Below are 20,557 nucleotides of genomic sequence, written 5' to 3'. Positions count from 1 at the left end.
AGCTTTTTCAGATTCGAAATACTGGCACGGCCCCACACTGATACAAGGTAGTTCAGCAATGAGTGGATGTGCGCATAATAAAATTTTAGAAGTACATGCTGGGGAACAAAAGAGCATACTTTACGCATAGCCCCACATAACGATGCAACTTTTCTCTCTATAGATGTTATATGCTCAATCCAGGAGAGTGTGGGGTCTAAGTGAAGTCCTAAATATTTGAAGCAGTTAGTTTCTTGAATTACAGACTGTCCCATTCTTGGGTCTGGATGCACGCCTATAGCTCTTCTAGATGAACGAAACAGCATATATTTAGTTTTTGATAGGTTCAAGGAAAGAAGGTTTTCGTTGAAATACGTCGTTAGTGTTTTTAAATCCGATTCCATGTCGCGTACAATATCCAGGCAGTTGTTGTTCGGGTAGAACAACGCGGTGTCATCCGCGAATAGACGAGGAGTCCCTTTTAACCCGAGTCTACCTAGGTCATTGATATACAATAAAAATAACAGTGGCCCAATATTACTGCCTTGGGGCACTCCTATTTCTATTGGTCTATAAGAGCTACACGAGTCTCCAATAGATACGAATTGGTTCCTATGCGACAGATAGCTACGAATAATATGATTTGCTAATCCCCTGATACCATAGCATTCTAACTTCTTAAGCAGGATTGAGTGATCCAGAGTATCGAATGCTTTTTTTAGGTCCAGAAAAAGGGCACCAACAATTCTTTTGCTATCAATTTGACTAATGATGGAGTCAATTAGTTCGGTCATTGCAATTAAAGTGCTGCAGCCCTGTCTGAACCCATACTGGTAGTTGTAAATTATGTTGTGTTTGTTCAAAAACTCGAGTAGTCGAGTGATGAGCAATTTCTCAAGAATTTTATTGAAAACGCACAATGTTGAAATTGGTCTATAGTTGGAAGGTTGGTTTGGATCACCAGCTTTGAAAATTGGAATTACTCGGGCTATTTTTAAACAGTCTGGGTACCTGCCGGTTTGGATTATTAAATTAAAAGCTTTGGTTAGGATATTTGCAAAAGTGGTACAGTTATTCTTAAGAACACTAGCGGGGATCTTATCAGGACCACAACTGTTATTTTTTTCGAGGCCTTTAATCAAAAGGATCACTTCGTTTATGGTTGCAGGACGCAAGAAGATTGTTTCTTGGACGTGTTGTATATTTGTAATAGGATTTGAGTTGGGACTCGTGGGAATATTGTCAGACAATTTTTTGCCAATACTAGAGAAATATTCGTTGAAAACATTACATACTTCTTTAGTCTCAGTGACTCTGATATCATTGGAAATTAGGCTGATGGGAACATCCGACTTTGAACGACCAAAAATGGTATTAATATTTTTCCAAAGTTTTGAATGAGTTGTGTTGGATAGAAGGTTTTCAAAGTAGGCCTTTTTGCACCGCTTTTTCATTACATTAACTTTTTTAGTTATGTGTTGCAGAAGAGCTTTGAGGTTTTCATCATTGGGGTTATTTTTTACTCGTTTCAGATAATTACTTTTGATTTTAATCAGTGTCCACAAATCGAAATTGATCCAGGGGCAAAAAACGCCTTTACATTTAAAAGTTTTGGAGACCGTTCTAGTGTTTTCCGCAAGTAAAGAATTGTAGGTTGTGATGATATTTGTAAGACATACATCTACATCATCAATCAACTCGATGTTTTCTATGAAATTTTGGAAGTCGTTATTGAGTTTTTCATGATTGATTATTGATTTCGTCAAATTAACGGGTTCTCTTTTTACTGCAAGTTTATATGAAGATATAATTTGAACGTGATCACTAACTATGGTGTAAACCGTGTCGTTTCGTAAGCGAGCAGCATCCTCCAGTCTACAAACAACGTGATCAAGAATATTTGAACTAGCTGGGCGAGTCGGAAATGTGTTCGTACATATGAAACCATACGATTCCAGGAGAGTTTTATAACGTGAGACGACATTGTTATTCGATAGGTTAACCGGTATATTGAGATCTCCTACAATGAAACAGGGGCGCGAATTTGAAGCGGAAGCGAGAACACTTTCAAGCTTGGCAAGGAATTGACCAATATCGTAAGATGGAGGGCGATAAAAACAATGCACATCGAAATAATGTTGCATTATGCAGAGTTCGATGTGAGCATGATGAAAGCCGTTAACAACAGTGTTCAGCACTACTCTATGAGAAATATTTTTCCTGACGTAGATAGCTACTCCACCGTTCGATTGTTCTCTACAGGAAAAAATCCCATTATAGCCCCTAATTTTAAAGATATCTTCATTGCCCGACTTGATCCACGTTTCCCCGATAACAAGCACATCAATTAATTTATTGCAACGATCCAATGTTTGCAAGATTTGATCAAATTTACAAAGCTCATTCATACCCCTTATATTCCATTGCAAAATATTCAGCGATTTACTATTATTCATTGAAACACTCGCATTATAACTGTCTATATCATCGTGAAAGACTTCTTAGGTTTCAAAGCGGATACGCGACGTTAAGCATAGATACGTAAGGCATAAGTACGTTAGACATAATGTACGTTAGGCATAATTCACAAAAATAAGAATAATCGCAAGGCTTTCTTTATTGTAGAGATTTCAACCTTATGCTCGTTTTTTCGACTAAGAAAAAAAACTACGCTTTGATTCATACAATTAATTATAACGAGAGACTGCAAAAGAAAAACACCATAAGTGATATTTATTCCTTACAAGTATTGATTTTTCTTCTATTCTTTCCATTGATGAGTTGAATTCTTTCTTCATTTAAATGAACAGTTTTTATTCAAGCACATTTCAAGCCTATTGGTTGTATTACCAATAAAATTGTATCCCAATATTGAAAAATAAAGCAGAATAATGAACAAACATTCAGTTTTCGAACTGGAACGGAAACTTGCAGTGTTATGAATAGCGTCAGCATTAGGGTACGGATGTTACGTTTGTGACGATACTTTTTTGTTCCGGTAACTCGTCACAGTACACGAAAAAAAACTCTCACTCATATTAAACAGTTCCCGTAAATCTTTTGATGGCCTCAAGAATATAATCATATGGGAGATAATCAATATAAAAGCAACAAATGCATTCGTTCATGAGCTATTCTTAAAGGCATATATTTTCTTCTTGGATAACTGCACCATGCATGTACGTACGAACTAATCTAAGCTAAAGTGCATTATCCGTTCATTGATGCAAATTAAATTGATTTTAAACAAGCCTATGTTAGTCACGTGCTATGTATCGGTTGCACGTCAAGAAATTGACGCAAGCTGAGTTTTCCCATACCAAGCATTTGGACTGCCCTTTTTATTTAAGGGACCAGTATAAAATGTGGATCGAGTTTGATCATGCTTTCAGAGAAATTTTACAACATAAAAAAAGTTTAAACATTTACGCTCTTACCCCGCCCCCAGAGGTCATCACCGCATAAGTTCCTTTAAGTCATAGTTCAACATTATAATTTATGCCTAACGTCCATTAAGCCAATTGTACATTATGCCTAACGTACGTATACCAAACATCCATATACCTAACGTATTTATGCCTAATGAGGTACACACTTTCAAAACAATCCACAGAAGCGTTTGAAAACAATAATTAAGTTGTCAACATTCGAGTACCAGATAGTAATAAACTTAGTTTTGTGCAAAAACTATGATTTAAATCAGGATTACGAGATATCAAAAAAGAAGGCAAGAATCTCAAGAGTCCACAAAAATGGTCAATGGCTTAACAACTATTTTAATTATACATCTTATGTATTCTGTAAATTTAACTAACGACTGTTGGTGGAGTTCTTTTTATAGGGGTTATGTTCGGCTTCCAGTCTTTAAACTATTTAACAAACGGAATATTTACTTATCATCCGACGTTTCGGCTACATGTATTGCGCCTTTCTCAAGGCATCTACCTTATTAAACCGCCACGTACGTGAGTCAGTGGCAATAACCAAAAGTAATATTTTTCAAATTCAAAAGGCATCGCGCCGATAATCATACATTTCTTGCACATTTCACCCTCAGAACAGCTAAATATGACAATTGCACCAATATACGAAGGTGTGCTTGACGATAACACGGTAACTAGCTTAGTAAGTGTTTAGGTTAATCAATGTTTTTTGTAATGTAATTTTGACTGAGTGTAACGTTTTGTAGATTCCTTGAGAAGGACGCAATACATGTAGCCGAAACGTCGGATGATAAGTAAATATTCCGTTTGTTAAATAGTTCAAAGACTGGAAGCCGAACATAACCCCTATAAAAAAATGTAAATTTAACATTGGCTGCCCAGAATTTGGAAAATTATTTTTTTATTGTACATGTAGCCGAATTTATCACTCACCTATATCTAAAGGGTGTCCCACATCAAATTACATCGCGGAAAAAACGCCGTTGAAAATTAACTAGTGGACCGATCCTTTTTAAATTTTTGGACGATAAAATATAACATCATATCTATTTCCTTCAATTTAAATACCATAAGCGTACGCTCGCACCTAACGCTTAACTTCACTCATTAGCTTCTGTACAACATCTGGCTGCAGCTTCTTCTGTACGGAAACCCACTTTTTCTTCATGTCTTCCTCAGATTCGACCTCCTTAGGATGCTTCCGTAGTGACTGGTTCATAATTGCCCAGTGTTTTTCGATGGGCCTTAGTTCCGGTGCGTTGGGAGGGGGGGGGGGGGGGGTTCATGTCCTTGGGTTCGAAGGTAACCCCGTTGGCTTCGTACCACTGCAGGACAACATCACGAAGCTAGCTCCGGCCGACGCTACTGTAGACACTCCTTGAGGTAGATCTCCCTGTTTACAGTCCCGATAGTTACGAACAATGCACTCCGTTTGCCAGATGAGCAGATCGCTTGCCAAATCATGTATTTCGGGTTGCTTCAACAGAGTGAACAGACGCTTGGAAAAATTGGAAAATTATGGTTGTTTTCATATTGTTGAACCACAACCGTAAAGTATCCTTGACAAAAGAACATAACATGGCATACCGTTGGAAAGGTCATTTCTTCTTTCCAGAACACTAAAAAAAATTAAAATCGGTTGACAAATGACAGAGTAGAAATTTTTTCAATGCCGAAAGTCCCAAAAATAGATTTTTTACCATAAGTCAAGATTTTGAGGCTATACAACATTTCTCAAACATTGTCTTGTGTTGCATTTGGCGAGATCTACAACCTGTACTAGGTCACTTGAAAAGTACAAAATCACTGTACTGCCCATGATCGCATACCAGTCCCATAAAGATAGGAAATCCCATTGAAAACGGGACAAATATGCGATCCTGGGGAGTGTTGTAATGTTAATTTATGGTGGTAAATAATTAAGTTTATTCGTGGACTCGAAACTGTCTTCATCCGAGCTCTAGTTGGGTGCCTCGCTCGAAATTTCGCGCAGAATTTCGTGCGGAATATCGCGTAGAATTTCACACGGAGTTTCACGTGGAATTTCGCGCAAAATTTCCCATGGTATTTCGCGCGTAATTTAACACGGATTTTCACGCGTTATTTCACACGGAATTTCACGCGGATATCTGCGTGGAATTTCACGCGTATTTTCACACGGAGTTTCACGCGGAATTCTGCGTGGATTTTAGACGGAATGTCACGCGGAATTTCGCAAAGAATTTTGCAAGGAATTTCAGAAAGAATTTCGCACGGAATTCCACGCAGAATTTCGCGCGAAATTTCACGCGTAATTACGCGCAGAATTTCGTGTCGAATTTCGCGCGGAATTTCACACGGAGTTTCACTTGGAATTTCGCGCAGAATTTTGCGGGTCGTTTCGCGCCTAATTTCACACGGAATTTCGCGCGGAATATCGCGTAGAATTTCGCATGGGATTCCGCGCGAATTTCAAATTCAAATAATCTTTTTATTTTTTTAATTCCAGTTGAGCGACTCGGCTTGGAAAGCATTCACCGCAAGCCTCTGCCAAAAAACAGGCGTCGGAGGATGGGCCATAACTCCGAGAACCTTGAACATATTTTTAATTCAATTTGTTTTTTCGAACTTCGATAGTGCTAAAAACAAGCTGTCTTTCGCTTATTTAAATAAAATATGCATAAATCACTAAAAAAACGGGAACTTAGCTTACTTTTTCACCACAACTTTGTATATAACGCCTTAAGCAGGCCATCTTACGTGTATAACACCCGCAAGTAGTAAAATCTATTCATGATTTTTCTCTTTTGTTAATTTTTCTCATACAAACTTCAACCCGGTAATTTGCTAAAATGACTTGGAAGCAATTTGAGCCCGAGTGACATGATGAACAAGAGGTTGATGCGGGAAATCATTTGTTGATCATTCTATCATACATCTGTTTACACCTGTTAGACTATAGTGGCTCCCGAGTTCAATAGAACCTTGGAGCCCGAGTGGTCTTAAGCCTACCGAAAACCCAAGCAAATACTCATGGGTTCAAACACCACATAGCCCCTTGAAAAGACGTTAAACATGGTCCGTGCCAAAATTCACAACCATCAAGACACCATGGAATTGTCTCAATAACCCATAAATACACCAACATATGGTATTTTATATGGGATCTACCGGACCATGGTGATGGTGTTTTCATGGGATGAACCCATTTCAAACACCTATGTCAAACCCCATGAGTATGGGTGTATTATGAGCTTTTCGTTTGCTCGGGAAACCAGTGGTGTGAAGTATTTGTCAAATACAAGGTAAGCTTTTTTTATCAATTTCATATAGTCTAATGCAACTGTGGTTGTTAGTGAAACGGTAATGGTTTAATTATATGGTACGTTTCAATTCCATATTTTTGTGTAGTTCTGCGTCAATAGTTCCCATAAACCTATTAGGCTGTACCTTGCACTTTTTTCTGAAATCAAATAATCATGATAATGGATTTATTAATCAACTTCCAATCAGTTAAAAAGCCAACATACCAACAACCTTTTTTCGATCACTTCACGTAATTTTTTATTAATCCCGAGATAATTGAGAACTTCCTGAAAACGATTATTTCGATCTCACTTATGCAAGCGAAATCAGCGCACGACCCCGTAGCGCTCGGTTGATAAATCAAGAAGTAAATTTCAGAAAATCTTTGCAATACCTCCCGCGTGTGCGCGTCCAGCAACCATCGCTACACGGAAAGCGTTCAGGCAAATGTTGGTGCATTTATGGTACGGGCATAAATTGCAGCGACTCACCTGGAGGAGCACCGGTAAAACTTCTGCACGACGTAGTAAATGCCGCAAATTGGTATTGTTAACAGGATGAAATACGGCGTCACGACACTATTTATGAGCACAGCACAAAGGCACAGCAGAATGAATTGCAGCAGCTTCTGACTTGTTGCGGCGATTTTCTGTGAGGGCGAGCAAACCAAAGACGGAAACGAGATTAAATCCGTAACTTTCCGACCCCTCTTCCCCGTGACAACAAAGATTTATAACGTTGTGAGATTGTGCAAATTTTACATCACCTCCCCATATATATCACCTCTCGGTTACCCAACCGCACCCACCTTATCAACCACGCCGATATCGATGCTTAGCCTATTCATGATCCGACCCAAGGGCACCGTTTGGAAGAAATGGATTGAGTTTTTCAGCACCGATTCAACTAGCTGTCGGTGCAATCGTCGTCGGGCATTACTACCTGCCATCTGACCTGCCGGGAAGGATACGGTCGCCAGCAGGATGCACATTCCTGAGAGCAGAGCGTACACGCGAAAGTTATACTTGATCTGCAAAAAAGAGAAAGGATACTAAATAAAAGATTTTGGAACAGACGAAAGTGAATTAATTATAATTCTAAAGTAGTGAGAGATGCATGAATGCGACTGATTTAAATCTCTTGTGCAGCTCTACTCCAAACGTATAGCATAAAATCTAGCGTACTGCGGCAGGCCCTGCCAGGGAAGAAACCCTTTTTCGCAGGTCAGTTGCCTTACATCAACCGGATCAACCCCTTCCGGATGCTGCTGTGTTCGCTCGGTCCAGTTCTGCAGCCAAAAGTCGGTGTACACGCGAAGGCACTGCTGGGCTAAAGCACTGAGCAGAAAAGTGCTCGCAATGTTCAATCCACTCGCCTTCAGATACAGCCAGTAGATGCGGGTTGGAATTGTGCCATATTTTCGCTCATCGTCGACGATTAGCCGATTGTAGCCATCATCGCCGCTCTGGTCTGGAAAGGCAAAGAGGATGCTGGTGTTAAAAAGATTGTCATAAAAATGGATTCGGTCGTCACGACTGAAGTGCACTTGATGAACCTACTGCAGAATTGGCAGCGAAGTGAAATTCAATTATCTGGGGCATCAAAATGCAGGGGAAATTAAAATACTATGTAGTAGATCAAGATTCGGCGATTTTTTTGTTGAATTTAATTACACGCTAAATTAAATAAAGGATTAACAATGCAATAAAACGAAGATTTTTTTTCAATGAGTTAAAAACTTATTAGGAACCATGGTTTACATTGTAAGCATAAATTGTATGTAAAATAAAATCAGAAATTATTCTCCACCACATTAAAAAGAGAGTAACTATAGGATACGATAATAAATTACTGTGAAGGTTACTATACCAATACAATATAAAAATATTTGATTTGATAGAAAAATCAAATATTTTTATATTGGTACTAGTTGAATCAACACGCAATCTTAGAGATTTTTTATGTGCTTTTGATCACTTATTTAAGTTTTTAGAATAATTTTCTTCTGATTTTCGAAGCTTTTCAGAAATTCTTGCGGTGTCATGAAAAGCTTAGCTAACTGAAAATTAGGTTCGATTTCAGTGTGATTCATCAGCAAACTGAACTTGCTCCCTTGTAGAACGTCGCACATTTGCATCAATAGTGTTTCCAGTTCTGGATTTGTGTGATGCTTTGTCAGTGCCGATTGCTGATGAAGGGTAATCGAAACGCAGATCTCGCGATTTACGAAATTAGATTGCGGGCACTTCATTCATTACGTGGTTAAGTTAAGGAATCTTGGTATTACATTCTGTAGCGGAACTTAACTTTCCATGATATTTCGCAGCCGATTCTGTTTACATAGGACATTACATGGCTAGTGTTACGATCCTACTTACACTAAGAATACGATGACTTGCTTATGAGACCAGTACCGTACCCTCTGAACCACCAGTACAAGGTAACAGGGACAGTTCCGCACTATTTCGTTGATTACTCGGCCATCAATCGATTGAAAGCTGATAAGTTGGTATAACACATTTGCTTCATTCCTAAGAACCAGATTAGTGACAAAAATGCCTGAAAATGGTGACATACACAGAACTCAGAAATATTGACATCCCCGAGTAAGCTCGAAAGCGGAACAAATTTCAAATTCAAACCAACCGCACTGAAGGGTATGTTTCGGTTTGTCACTAATTCGTTCGGTGCAGCGCATTCATTCAATTATTTCCGATTCATCCACATACAAAAATGAATGCTATGTTTGGTAAATGAATTTATATTTCCTCTGAATAGAAGGCATTCGATTCAACTTGAAGATGAATGAATGCTAGTTTCGTTAGATTCACGCAAAAATAGACAACTGAATTTGAAATTTCGCGACGCTCGAAATGCTGATTTTAAGCGCACGAAAATTCAAGTCGAAAATCCCAATTTTAGGCTTACCATTTGGGCTCATCCCCCGAATAAAGATGGCAAAGGCTGCTCTAAGAAAAGCACAGTGGTCCAGAATTTAAATTTAGCTAGAATTTTAACTTTTCGCTACAACTAAATGACATTACCATACAGTCTGTTTAGGAAAGTTGTTGTACTTTGCAATGCCCTTCTTTTGTTGAAACAGAAGCTAGGGTGGTCCTAATTTTAGCAAGATTTTAAATTGAACTTTTTAAAGGCTCGATTTAGAGCTTGACTATCTTCGATAAAGTTGTAGAACAACACGTTTTAGACAACTTTGCCGAAGACACGCAAGCTCAATTTTTATACCTTTCATGCACGAGCAATCCAAATGTAAGCTTCTTAAAAAAGCCTGCTTTATTTATAAAACTTATAGTTTTTGTTTTACGCTAAAGTTCCCTTTTGACAACTTGAAGATTGTTTAGGAGCGAATAATTTGCTTTAAAACATCAACTACAAAACTTTTTTCGCTTCAAAGTTATAAAACTTTTATATAAAAAATGTAACTTTTCAAATATTAGGATTCTTTGATTAGGACACTTAACATTCAGAAGCATACTTTGTAGCATAGATCACCTAAAAATAACAGATGCGATATTTTTTTAATTCTTGTAATATTTCCTTAAAATTAGTTGATTTTTCATAACTACAAATATCTTTCTAACGAAAGAAGCTAGAGGTTCCGTATATTCAGACTAACTGTTCTTCTTCAAAATATCTAAAAGTATTTCTAAAGTCATCTTAATGAAAAATCAAAACTGCAAAAGTTATATGAATTAAAACATTTTTAAAGAAACACCCTCTTTTTTATCGAATTACTTTTAAAATGAAAAGTATAAAACATAGAGTACCAGTGCCTTCGACAAAGTTTTTTTTTGAAATTTGTTTTCCTTAAATGTTAAAAACTGCGAAGCTCTATCTCGAACCATTCAAAAAAAGTAAATTATTTATTTATTTATTCGATCTTCAGCAGATACCGTACAGATTAAGTGTAAACGACTTATTGTTATAGTGTTAAAAGTTTATAATCGCTAACTTATAACTAGATTTAGTAATATGGTAGTCAAAGATTTCGGAAGTTTCATTAAATTTGCGGCAACATCTATCTACCAGATTATTCTGGTCGTATGCTGTACGGTGCCTAGGAATCCATAAAAGCGGTCGGTTACATGATTTTTATAAATTTGGATCCACCCTACCCACTATTTGAAATAAAAGAAAAGCCTTGTAAAGTGCAAAATTTTAACATGAAAACGAAACTATATCTGTAATAATATCCACTGTAAAAGTAATTTGAACTCTCAAGGGTAAATTCATGAACAACCAAATTTTTAGTATTTCTTTTGAAGTTTTCATTTTTTCTAACGTATCCTTCAAATGTTTTTCAAAAATTTTGTGGACGAATGTTTTCCTCTAACACATTTAAACTCTAGCTTCTATTAATCAAAAGATATAAGTAATATCAAATATGGATTTTTTGAAATCAATGTTGCTAAATTTAAAAAAAAATATCATAATCGCCATTTTTGCTCAATTATAATTCGAATTATGGTCGTATATGTCGTTGAAAAAGAATGATATTTTGTTCGTCCCAATCAGTGATATTGGTATTCCAAAGAACCCTATTTCTGGCAAAGAAGAGCTCATAACTTTTCAACGGAAATAGTTAGATATGTGATGCCATGAAATAAATTATTCGCCTTAAATCAATATTAACCCATTTTAACCCAGGGTCTTCTAAAGTGAGCCAAATTAAGTAAAATCTTCAATTTCACTAAAAAAATGTATCAACGATTATGGGAAACACAAAATCATCGCTTAAAATGTATTTGAAAATGAAAAAAATACAGTATAGACGCGTTAAACAAGGGATAGTTCTGCATTTAAATTTAATACACTAGGATATAATGGGTTAAAATTGTCTGAAGACTACTTGAGTTTTAAATCAATACAGCAAGAGTTATTTGAACAAAACAGTTTTTCTAAGAAACATTAAGAAACACCCATTTAAATTTGTGTAAAATAAAAAGAATGAAAATAGGGCCTACACGTCTTCAAGATTTTTTTTTTAAATCTGTCGTGCTACAACTTCACTGTGAGCTTTCTGGCGCTAGCTAGAATAATTGAAAAGTTAATTTTTTGATCATGGTGGAATTATAACCACCTGTTGTGACCGGTAAGTTAGTTTTCCTTATGGCGGCACCAGGCGCAGTAGGTGGCAAAGGATTTCTTTGAGGACTCACTAGGTGTTACAACGGTACGTAGTTTAATACACCTTTTTTATTCTTCTCCGTATCGCAGCTTTATTACTCGGTGGCTCAACTAGAAGTAATTGTACATGACAGTTCATCCCTATTCTATGCCGAAATTCAATGTATGTGCAGCGGTACCCAAGGTACCAATGAATAAAAAATGTGCAGGGCTCGCTATATCGTTAGTGAAATCTAGTACCTTCTATAATTAATACTACCCTGAACATCGCCACCACCTTGAAATGTCAATTTCAATTAATCATAACTCAAATTTGATATTCAGAAACTTAACGCTAACATAATTTATAAATTCAAACACTTTTAATTCTGATGCGATTATAAATCGGGGTTTCTGCTCAACGGTGTCGTCGTTTCCTGATGAATCGTTTCTAGCATCGTTTCAGGATTAGTCGGTTCAGCAGGATCTATCGGCAACAAACAAATTTTCACGATCGGTCGTTTTATGATTCCTTTACTGGTTTTCAGAGTGACTACACGAGTCAAATCGTCTTCTCCTGGGTGGATCTCCAAGATTCTGGCAAGCGGCCACTTCAGGGGAGCCTGACATTCGTCCACGATGAGCACCAGTCGTCCCGGGAGAATTTCCGTGTTTGCATTGCAAATTTTATGGTCCCTTTGAAGCTCCTGCAGGTATTCCGTTCTCCACCGGTGCCAAAATTGTTGATGTAGTTGCTGAATTCGCTGATAGTGATCTAAACGGCTACTGGCCATGCAGTGTATATCGGGTTCTGGAAGTGCGTGCATCGAGGATCCAATTAAAAAGTGCCCTGGGGTTAAAGCAGTGAAATCGCTCGGGTCCTCAGACATCGGTGTTAATGGTCGCGAATTCATACTTGCTTCGATTTGCGACAATACTGTGGCCATGTCTTCAAACGACAATCGAACATTTCCTAGTTGGCGTTGGAGATGTTTTTTAGCAACTTTGACTGCCGCTTCCCAAAGGCCTCCAAAGTGAGGTGCCTTTGGAGGAGTCATGTGCCAGGTTATTCCTTTATTGGACAAATGCGACTGGATCGCTTCCATCACTCGATCATTCTGCAACATCAGGTACAAGTCCCTCAGCTCATTTCTGGCACCTTCAAAATTTTTGCCGTTATCGGAATGGATGTGCTTTGGCAATCCACGGCGCGAAATGAATCTGCGAAGTGCAGCCAGAAACGCTGACGTTGTGAGATCAGATACGAGCTCAATATGTACCGCTTTTGTGGAAAAACATACAAAAATGCAGATGTATGCCTTAGTTGGGGCAGCGCGTTTGTGCGGTGGTTTTAAGTAAAGAGGTCCAGCGTAGTCGATACCAGTTACTGTAAATGGCCTGCTCGGAGTGACTCGGGCTACGGGTAGCTGACCTGTCTGTTGTTGGGCTGGGACGGGATTAACCTTTGCACATGGAAGGCATTTTCTAATGACGCTGTGTATTAATCGTCTTCCGTGCACAGGCCAATATTGCTCACGCATAGCAGCAAGTGTTAATTGGCCGCCACCATGTAACATTTTCAGATGATAATGTCTGGCAATCATCTGGGATAGTGGATGGAAGCTGGGTAATAGACATGGATGCTTACTTGAAAAGGTCTGGTCTGAAAATCTTAACCTCCCCCCTACTCGTATCGTACCCTCTTGGTCTATAAAGGGGTTCAGAGATCGTATTTGTGAGTGCTTTGACACATATTTTCCTACTTTCAGATCGTTTATTTCCTGCTTAAATGCGTCGATTTGGGCGAGCTGAATCAAGCGAATTTCAGCATCACTTAATTGTTGAGTCGTCAATAATTTACCGGCGCCTTGAACCGTACTGTCCTGAGGTTGCGCTCGCGCCTTTTCGCGAATATTACGAACAAATCTGAGGCAGTGGGCCGTTACACGAACGAGTTTGCTGAATGACGAATACCGGCAGAAAATTGGATTAGTGAATGGTTTGGTGCGTAATATAGGAGCAACGACTCTACGAATTTCGACGTTATCTAAAACCGCAGGAATAGGAGCAGTCTCCGGCCAATGCTTTTCTGAAAGTCGAAGCCATTCTGGACCATACTTCCAAAGGTAACTTGCAAGAAATTCCTCCACACTCATTCCACGGGAAACTAAATCAGCTGGGTTTTCGTTGCCAGCTATATGGCTCCATCGATACCCATGAGTGTTGGCTTGTATCTCAGAAACTCTGTTGGCGACAAATGTTTTCCAAGTATGTGGAGGCGCCTGAAGCCATTGAATTGTTATCGTCGAATCGGACCAAAACCGGGCATCTGAAACTTCCATTTGTAGTGCCTTCACAACGTGCGAGAAAAGCTGAGATCCGACGACGGCTGCGCATAGCTCGAGCCTGGGAAGCGTGATGCGTTTTAAAGGTGCCACGCGAGATTTCGATGCTAGCAGTTGGACCCTGATATTACCGTGATTGTCGATGGACCTCGCGTAAACGCATGCTCCATATGCACTTTCTGAGGCGTCCGAGAAAGTATGCAGTTGGACTTTCGAATTTGGCAGGAATGCGTAGCGATCTACTGTGTATTCAGCTATCTTAGGAAGTTGTTGCTGATATTGGTTCCACTTTTCTTGCACGATATCTGGTACAGAATCGTCCCAATCGCAGTGCAGCAGCCATAATTCCTGCATTAGCATTTTTCCTCGAATTACTACTGGAGCGATCAACCCCAGTGGATCAAATAATTGTGAAATTGATGACAAAATTTTTCGCTTGGTGTCAGCTACGGCCTCTCGATCAATTTTCGAATCAAAACGTAATTTGTCGGTTTCCGGTTCCCATCCAATGCCTAGGGCGCTTATTGATTCTTCTGGTGCAAACATTAGTGCGGATTGTGTACCGATCTGGTCCGGTTCAAGTCCTTGCAGTATTTCGAGCTTGTTAGATGTCCACTTTCGCAGAGTGAATCCGCCTTTGGTGAGCAAACTGTCCAGTTCCTCTCGTAATTGCAAAGCTTCGTCGATTGATTGGGCACCTCCTAGACAATCATCCACATAGAACCCCTTCTGGAGAGTTTGTGCAGCCATGGGATATGCAGCACCTTCATCCCGGGCTAATTGTTGAAGTGTACGAGTTGCCAAAAATGAAGACGGGGCGAGGCCATAAGTTACGGTTAATAACTCGTACGCTTGAATGGGCCCTGAATCACCAAATCTCCAAAAAATGCGCTGGTATGGAGTGTCATCCGAATGCACTAGCACTTGACGGTACATTTTGGCGATGTCTGCTACAACTGCAACTGGAAACGTTCTAAATCGAAGAACAATCGAGAGTAGGTCGTCCTGTACAACCGGTCCAACGCGGAGTGCATCATTCAGCGAGAACCCCGTTGATGTCTTGGCGGAGCCATCGAAGACGACGCGTACCTTAGTCGTCGTGCTGGAGTGTTTGATGACTGGATGATGTGGAAGGTAAAGGCATTTATTAGCAGACTGTTCGGACGGTTGCAGAAGTCTCATATGGCCCAATGTGATGTACTCCTGCATAAATCTATGGTATTCGACTTTTAATCGGGTGTCACGTTCTAGCCTCCGTTCTAACAATTTGAATCGTCGTAGTGCTGATGACTTGGACTCTCCTAGCATTGTATCGAAGTCTGGATGGCGCGGAATACGCACGGTATAGCGACCAGTACTGTCCCTTTCAACAGTAGATGAATAGTGCTGCTCGCACTCCCTTTCTTCCATTGAGTAATCGGATCGCGACGGCAATTCTTCAATGTTCCAAAACCGTTCCAAATTTTCCTCCAGCGTGGTTAAACACACGGTTGTAGTGTGGCATTTTACTAAATCTGGAGTAACGGAAACCAAATCACCGGAACCAGCAACAATCCAACCGAAAACGCTGTCCACCATCTCGGGAAGGTCGTTCGATAAGCGAATGCGAGCGGGTGTTTTGAAACACGCAAAAAAGTGAGGCAGGCCGATGATCATATCAATTTTTCCTCGCATGTAGAAATGCGGATCCGCCATAAAAAGATCCTTAGGAATGTTCCAATCAATAACAGGTACATCTTGCTCTGGCAGATCCGCTGTGACTTGGGGTAACACTAGAAATTCAACATCACGGGTAAAATCTTCCTTTCGAGAACGGATTTGTGTGAATACTGTATCAGAAGCTCGTATTGCGATTCCTCCAGGTCCCTGTAACTGTACATTCACCTTCTTACGCTTAAGTCTTAGTATCTGTGCCATACGTTCCGTAATGAGATTTGGTTGGGAAGCAGAGTCGAGTAGTGCCCTGGCTAGATGCTCCTGACCGTAAGCATCGACGATGATGAGAACAACTGTCAACATGAACATATGGTTCGTCCGCATCACTTGGGCTGAAAATGTGGATAGCTGTACATCAATATCTGATGGATCAGACAACTTTGGGGTAAGACTAACGTTGCAAGCTGTCGTGACATTCGTTTGGACTATGGACTGCAAACGACTTCCGGTTGCAATTGAGGTCTGTGCTGAATTACTTTTAGACGGGCATTCAACGTAACCAGGGTGCAGGGTAGTATGATGACGCTTCTCGCAGGTGCGGCAGCCGATTTTACTTGGGCAGCTTCCAACATAATGATCGCCGCGTAAACAATTGAAGCAAAGACGTCTCTGATTGACCATATTCAACCGTTCTGTGAGAGACATTCGTTTAAACTGACGCCACGGAACCCCTGGACGGTTGACAGCATTCACCTTTTGTGTAGAGTCTTCAGTAACGGCGTGGGTGGCTAATTTTAACGGGTAGGCCCTTTTTTGTTTACCAAAGGGACTAGTGTTTGGTGCTGATCCTGAAATAGAGTGAGAGATTGCCAAGGAAGATACTGAATCATGATTCACTGAAATGGATTCCAGCACCCTCATTCTGCTCTGGAGAAACTCTACTATGTTCGTATAGGTCGGATTTTCTAATTTAGAAGCGTGGTCCTCCCATAACCGGAGTGTTTCGTCGTGAAGCCTTGTACAAAGCAGATGCTCTAGCATTGTGCTCCAGGCATCGGTCGGCTCACCTAACTGCTTCAACACTTTCGTGTGCCTCTCGAACTCGTCCACAAGTCCGTGCAAAGCGACGGCGGATTCTTCCCTCATTCGCGGCGTTTCAAGCATGGCCTGAAGGTGGCGTTTCTTGAGAAGATATTCGTTTGAGTAGCGTGATACGAGAGCCTCCCAGGCGAGGCGGTAATTTGCAGCACTGATTGATATCGATTCGATCACTTGAGCCGCATCACCTTTCACTGCAGCACGCAAATAGTGAAACTTTTGTATATCAGCAACTTCAACGTTAGAATGAATCAGAGCATGAAATGTATCATGGAAAGCGAGCCAATCTTGGTAGTCGCCGGAGAATTCTGGCAACGCAATCGTAGGTAATTTCAGACCAGCCAGACCAGACCCAGTTCGAGTAGGGGGGGTTTGAGGGAGATCAACAGTCGAAGAAGTTGGAGGAGGCATTTTAGAAAGTAAACCAGCCTTTATTCTAAACAGTTTCGGCTCAAATTCCGCACGAAACTGCAAGTTTCTTACCATCCCTTCGTTTGTGGTTTCCAGCTCCTCCAGCTCGGCTTGTGCTTCTTCCAGTCCCTGCCACAACACTTCCAGGTTTTCGATTCTCAGATTCAGCTCCAAAACATCCCGGTCGGCTTCATATCCTTGGAGGAACTGATCAGCTCGGTTGATCGAAGCGAGCAGAGTCGTCCTTCGCGTGTTAAGCTGTTGCATTCTTCTGTCGTCCTCCATTTTGTTGAACGAAGCGTGGAGCGGTGAAGAACCACCACTGTCCTAGCGATGTCAATGGAACGGCTCGAAAAACGTCGACGATTTTGTCTGAGAAAAAAGGACCAGGTAGCACTGGCGATAGAGGATAGAGAACTTGGAAAGGTACTAACCTTGTCCAAGGCTTGAGCGTGCCTTGTACGAAATAGAATCAGCAATCGCCAACAGCAACTCACATGCACGTTGCGTCAGTCCCGTTGTAGAACCCGTTCCGAAATTGCATGCAGTAGATAATTAGGTTGAGTACATGCAGTTTTGCCACCGTGATTGTGATCAGCCTCACAGTCCACCAAAGTACAACTAATCGACGATAAATTGAGCTCAGCAGTTGAAAGTTCCCAGAAAGAAAAGTAAATCTAAACGCACCTGCGCAGGTGTTAAAAAAATTTTGGACAGCCAATTACCTACTGGCCTAAAGAACTAGGCCTTGTATGATTTAAATTGCGGCAGTAGGATTGCTGGATCTGTCCAGATCGAGCGTGATGGCGGTCGAAAAGAATTACAGATGATGGCGTCCTTAAACACGTTTCGCAAGCAACAGATTCCCACCGGATCCTGGTCACGGCACCAGTTTATGTTGTGACCGGTAAGTTAGTTTTCCTTATGGCGGCACCAGGCGCAGTAGGTGGCAAAGGATTTCTTTGAGGACTCACTAGGTGTTACAACGGTACGTAGTTTAATACACCTTTTTTATTCTTCTCCGTATCGCAGCTTTATTACTCGGTGGCTCAACTAGAAGTAATTGTACATGACAGTTCATCCCTATTCTATGCCGAAATTCAATGTATGTGCAGCGGTACCCAAGGTACCAATGAATAAAAAATGTGCAGGGCTCGCTATATCGTTAGTGAAATCTAGTACCTTCTATAATTAATACTACCCTGAACACCACCCTACTGTTGTTTTAATAAAAAGAAAGGACTCGCAAACTACGAAAACTTCCCCAAAGATTTAATAAGGTTAAGTTGTTTAATTTTAGTAAAATCTCAAAATTCCTGCTAAATTTGCATACTGGACCACTAAGGTTGCCATGGGTACACGAAAAAATCTGTTCTTAAATTCATGAAAAAATTACGATTACATAAAATAAACAGATTACAAAAATCGCGACAAAGCTCTGGAGATCATGAACCTCGTATTCATAAAATTATTAATTACCATAAAATTAGTTCCTGCCAGAAATACATGCCGTATGTTTGGTAGGGTTACTGCGGTTGTGTCTTGATTTTTTTGCCCTTTTTATGATTACAGTTTACAATTTTTGGATACACCGATTTATAAAATTAACTCTTATTGAAAGAACCGAAAAATGAAGTATGTTAATGAGTTCAGGAAGTTAGTCATGATTTTTGTATTTTTAATTACATTACCGTGATATTTCTTCATGAGTTTACTACTGGATATTTCTGCCAGAGCAATGTGATTCAAGTTCATGGCTTCAGTACCTTAATCACAGTTTTCGTAATTTCTCTTCGTGTCATCGTGATATTATATTCATGAATTAATTGCTTCATGGACACGATTTTAGGAGCTTTGACACATTTTTGGTAATTCATGTGTAAGTTATCGTGCTATTGTATGCATGAGTTTACTATTAGATCTTATACGCGAAGTAACGAATCAATATGAACTGGATCATGAAAGCGTAACCGACGGATGGTATGTTACGGTGTTGTCAACTATGTCACCAAAACGAATTGAGATTTTGAAATGTGTTTTTGGCTCTCAGTGCAGATTTTACGTCCTTTCCAGATATCACAATTAACCTTATCAATTGATTAACGATGTTCGAGGTTCTAATAGTTTTTTTATATCCAGTTCTCGTACCTATGACTGGTCGCTAGCAACCGGACACATCTATATTATATTTGATGGAACAGTTCACGGAACAAAATTTAATCTATGAGCAACATTCCAAATTTTGTGAAGTAGTTCACGTGCCGAGTTGCATGAATGTGAAAAAGATTAGGGATATCTTCAAAATGGCACAAGCACCCAAGATAGATCATGAACGGTATACTATGAATAAAAAACCAGGTTACGAGTCCATGATTATTTTATGCTTTTGTGAACAATTTACGAGCGCGAATGTTGTTTCTGCTACCAGTTCACGAATTTTGTGATTTGGTCAATTAATTCACGAGAACGAATGATGCGTTCTGATCAATCTACTAGGAATCATGAATAAGTTCACGAATCCATGAATAATACAAGTACAAACAACTTTTTCGAACGTCTTAGTGGAATGTCCTCAACACATTTAAGACAGTCTTCCTTTTTATTCCAATATGTATAATAAAATGAAATACAGTTGCACATCACAACCAAACAGATACTAATATTTCGACTACGACCGATAGTCTTCTTATGTGTTGGCATCAGTTTAATGAATAATATTTTATGATTTTGTGAAGAATTTCACGAGCGTATTTTATAATTTTGTGAATTTAATTTCTTTGATATTTTATGTTTTTGTAAACAATTTCAGAGAAAGGATAAGAGTAGGCCGTGGCTGAAGCAAGTCGTGAAAAGTTTTAACACATAATTTTCGTCAGCAAAAAAATCTAAGATTTTAGTTTATTTCAGTTGTTAGGTTTTATTAAGTGAAATACTACAAAACCTGTAAAAACTGACGTTAAACGTATATTTATTGCACCACTTTCAGTATGTTAGTTCTGAAGTTAAGTGAAGTGATGCAAAAGTGCTTACAACTTAATTTGGCCAGAAATAGCACAAATATCAAACAAATTGGCGTTGGTGATGTTGCTACATTCTCTTGGATTCAATTATTGCGACCACTGTATGGAGCTTGAAATCGGAAAATAAAGAATTGCAAAATTTTGAAGTTTGTGACTGTGCAACGAAGAGCAAACATCTTTCAGTCTGAGCACA

The 20,557-nt window shown here is 39.6% G+C and overlaps 1 protein-coding gene across 1 annotated transcript in view; it reads right to left on the bottom strand.

Moving 5' to 3' along the window:
- Positions 1-17,534, bottom strand: part of LOC131679691 (ATP-binding cassette sub-family C member Sur-like) — a gene marked incomplete at its 5' end in the record, with an annotated part of 55,894 nt that extends 38,360 nt beyond the window's left edge. The window contains 4 exons of the mRNA XM_058960428.1: positions 7,199-7,356; positions 7,516-7,737; positions 7,945-8,177; positions 17,417-17,534. Of these exons, the coding sequence (XP_058816411.1) occupies positions 7,199-7,356; positions 7,516-7,737; positions 7,945-8,177; positions 17,417-17,534 (731 nt within the window). The remainder of the gene's footprint in view (positions 1-7,198; positions 7,357-7,515; positions 7,738-7,944; positions 8,178-17,416) is intronic.
- Positions 17,535-20,557: the final 3,023 nt, after the last annotated feature.

Source organism: Topomyia yanbarensis, chromosome 2 (genome assembly GCF_030247195.1).
Source record: "Topomyia yanbarensis strain Yona2022 chromosome 2, ASM3024719v1, whole genome shotgun sequence".
NCBI classification, from domain to species: Eukaryota; Metazoa; Arthropoda; class Insecta; order Diptera; family Culicidae; genus Topomyia; species Topomyia yanbarensis.
Note: the sequence above shows the minus strand (reverse complement) of the source record. Positions and strands in the feature narration are given on the sequence as shown.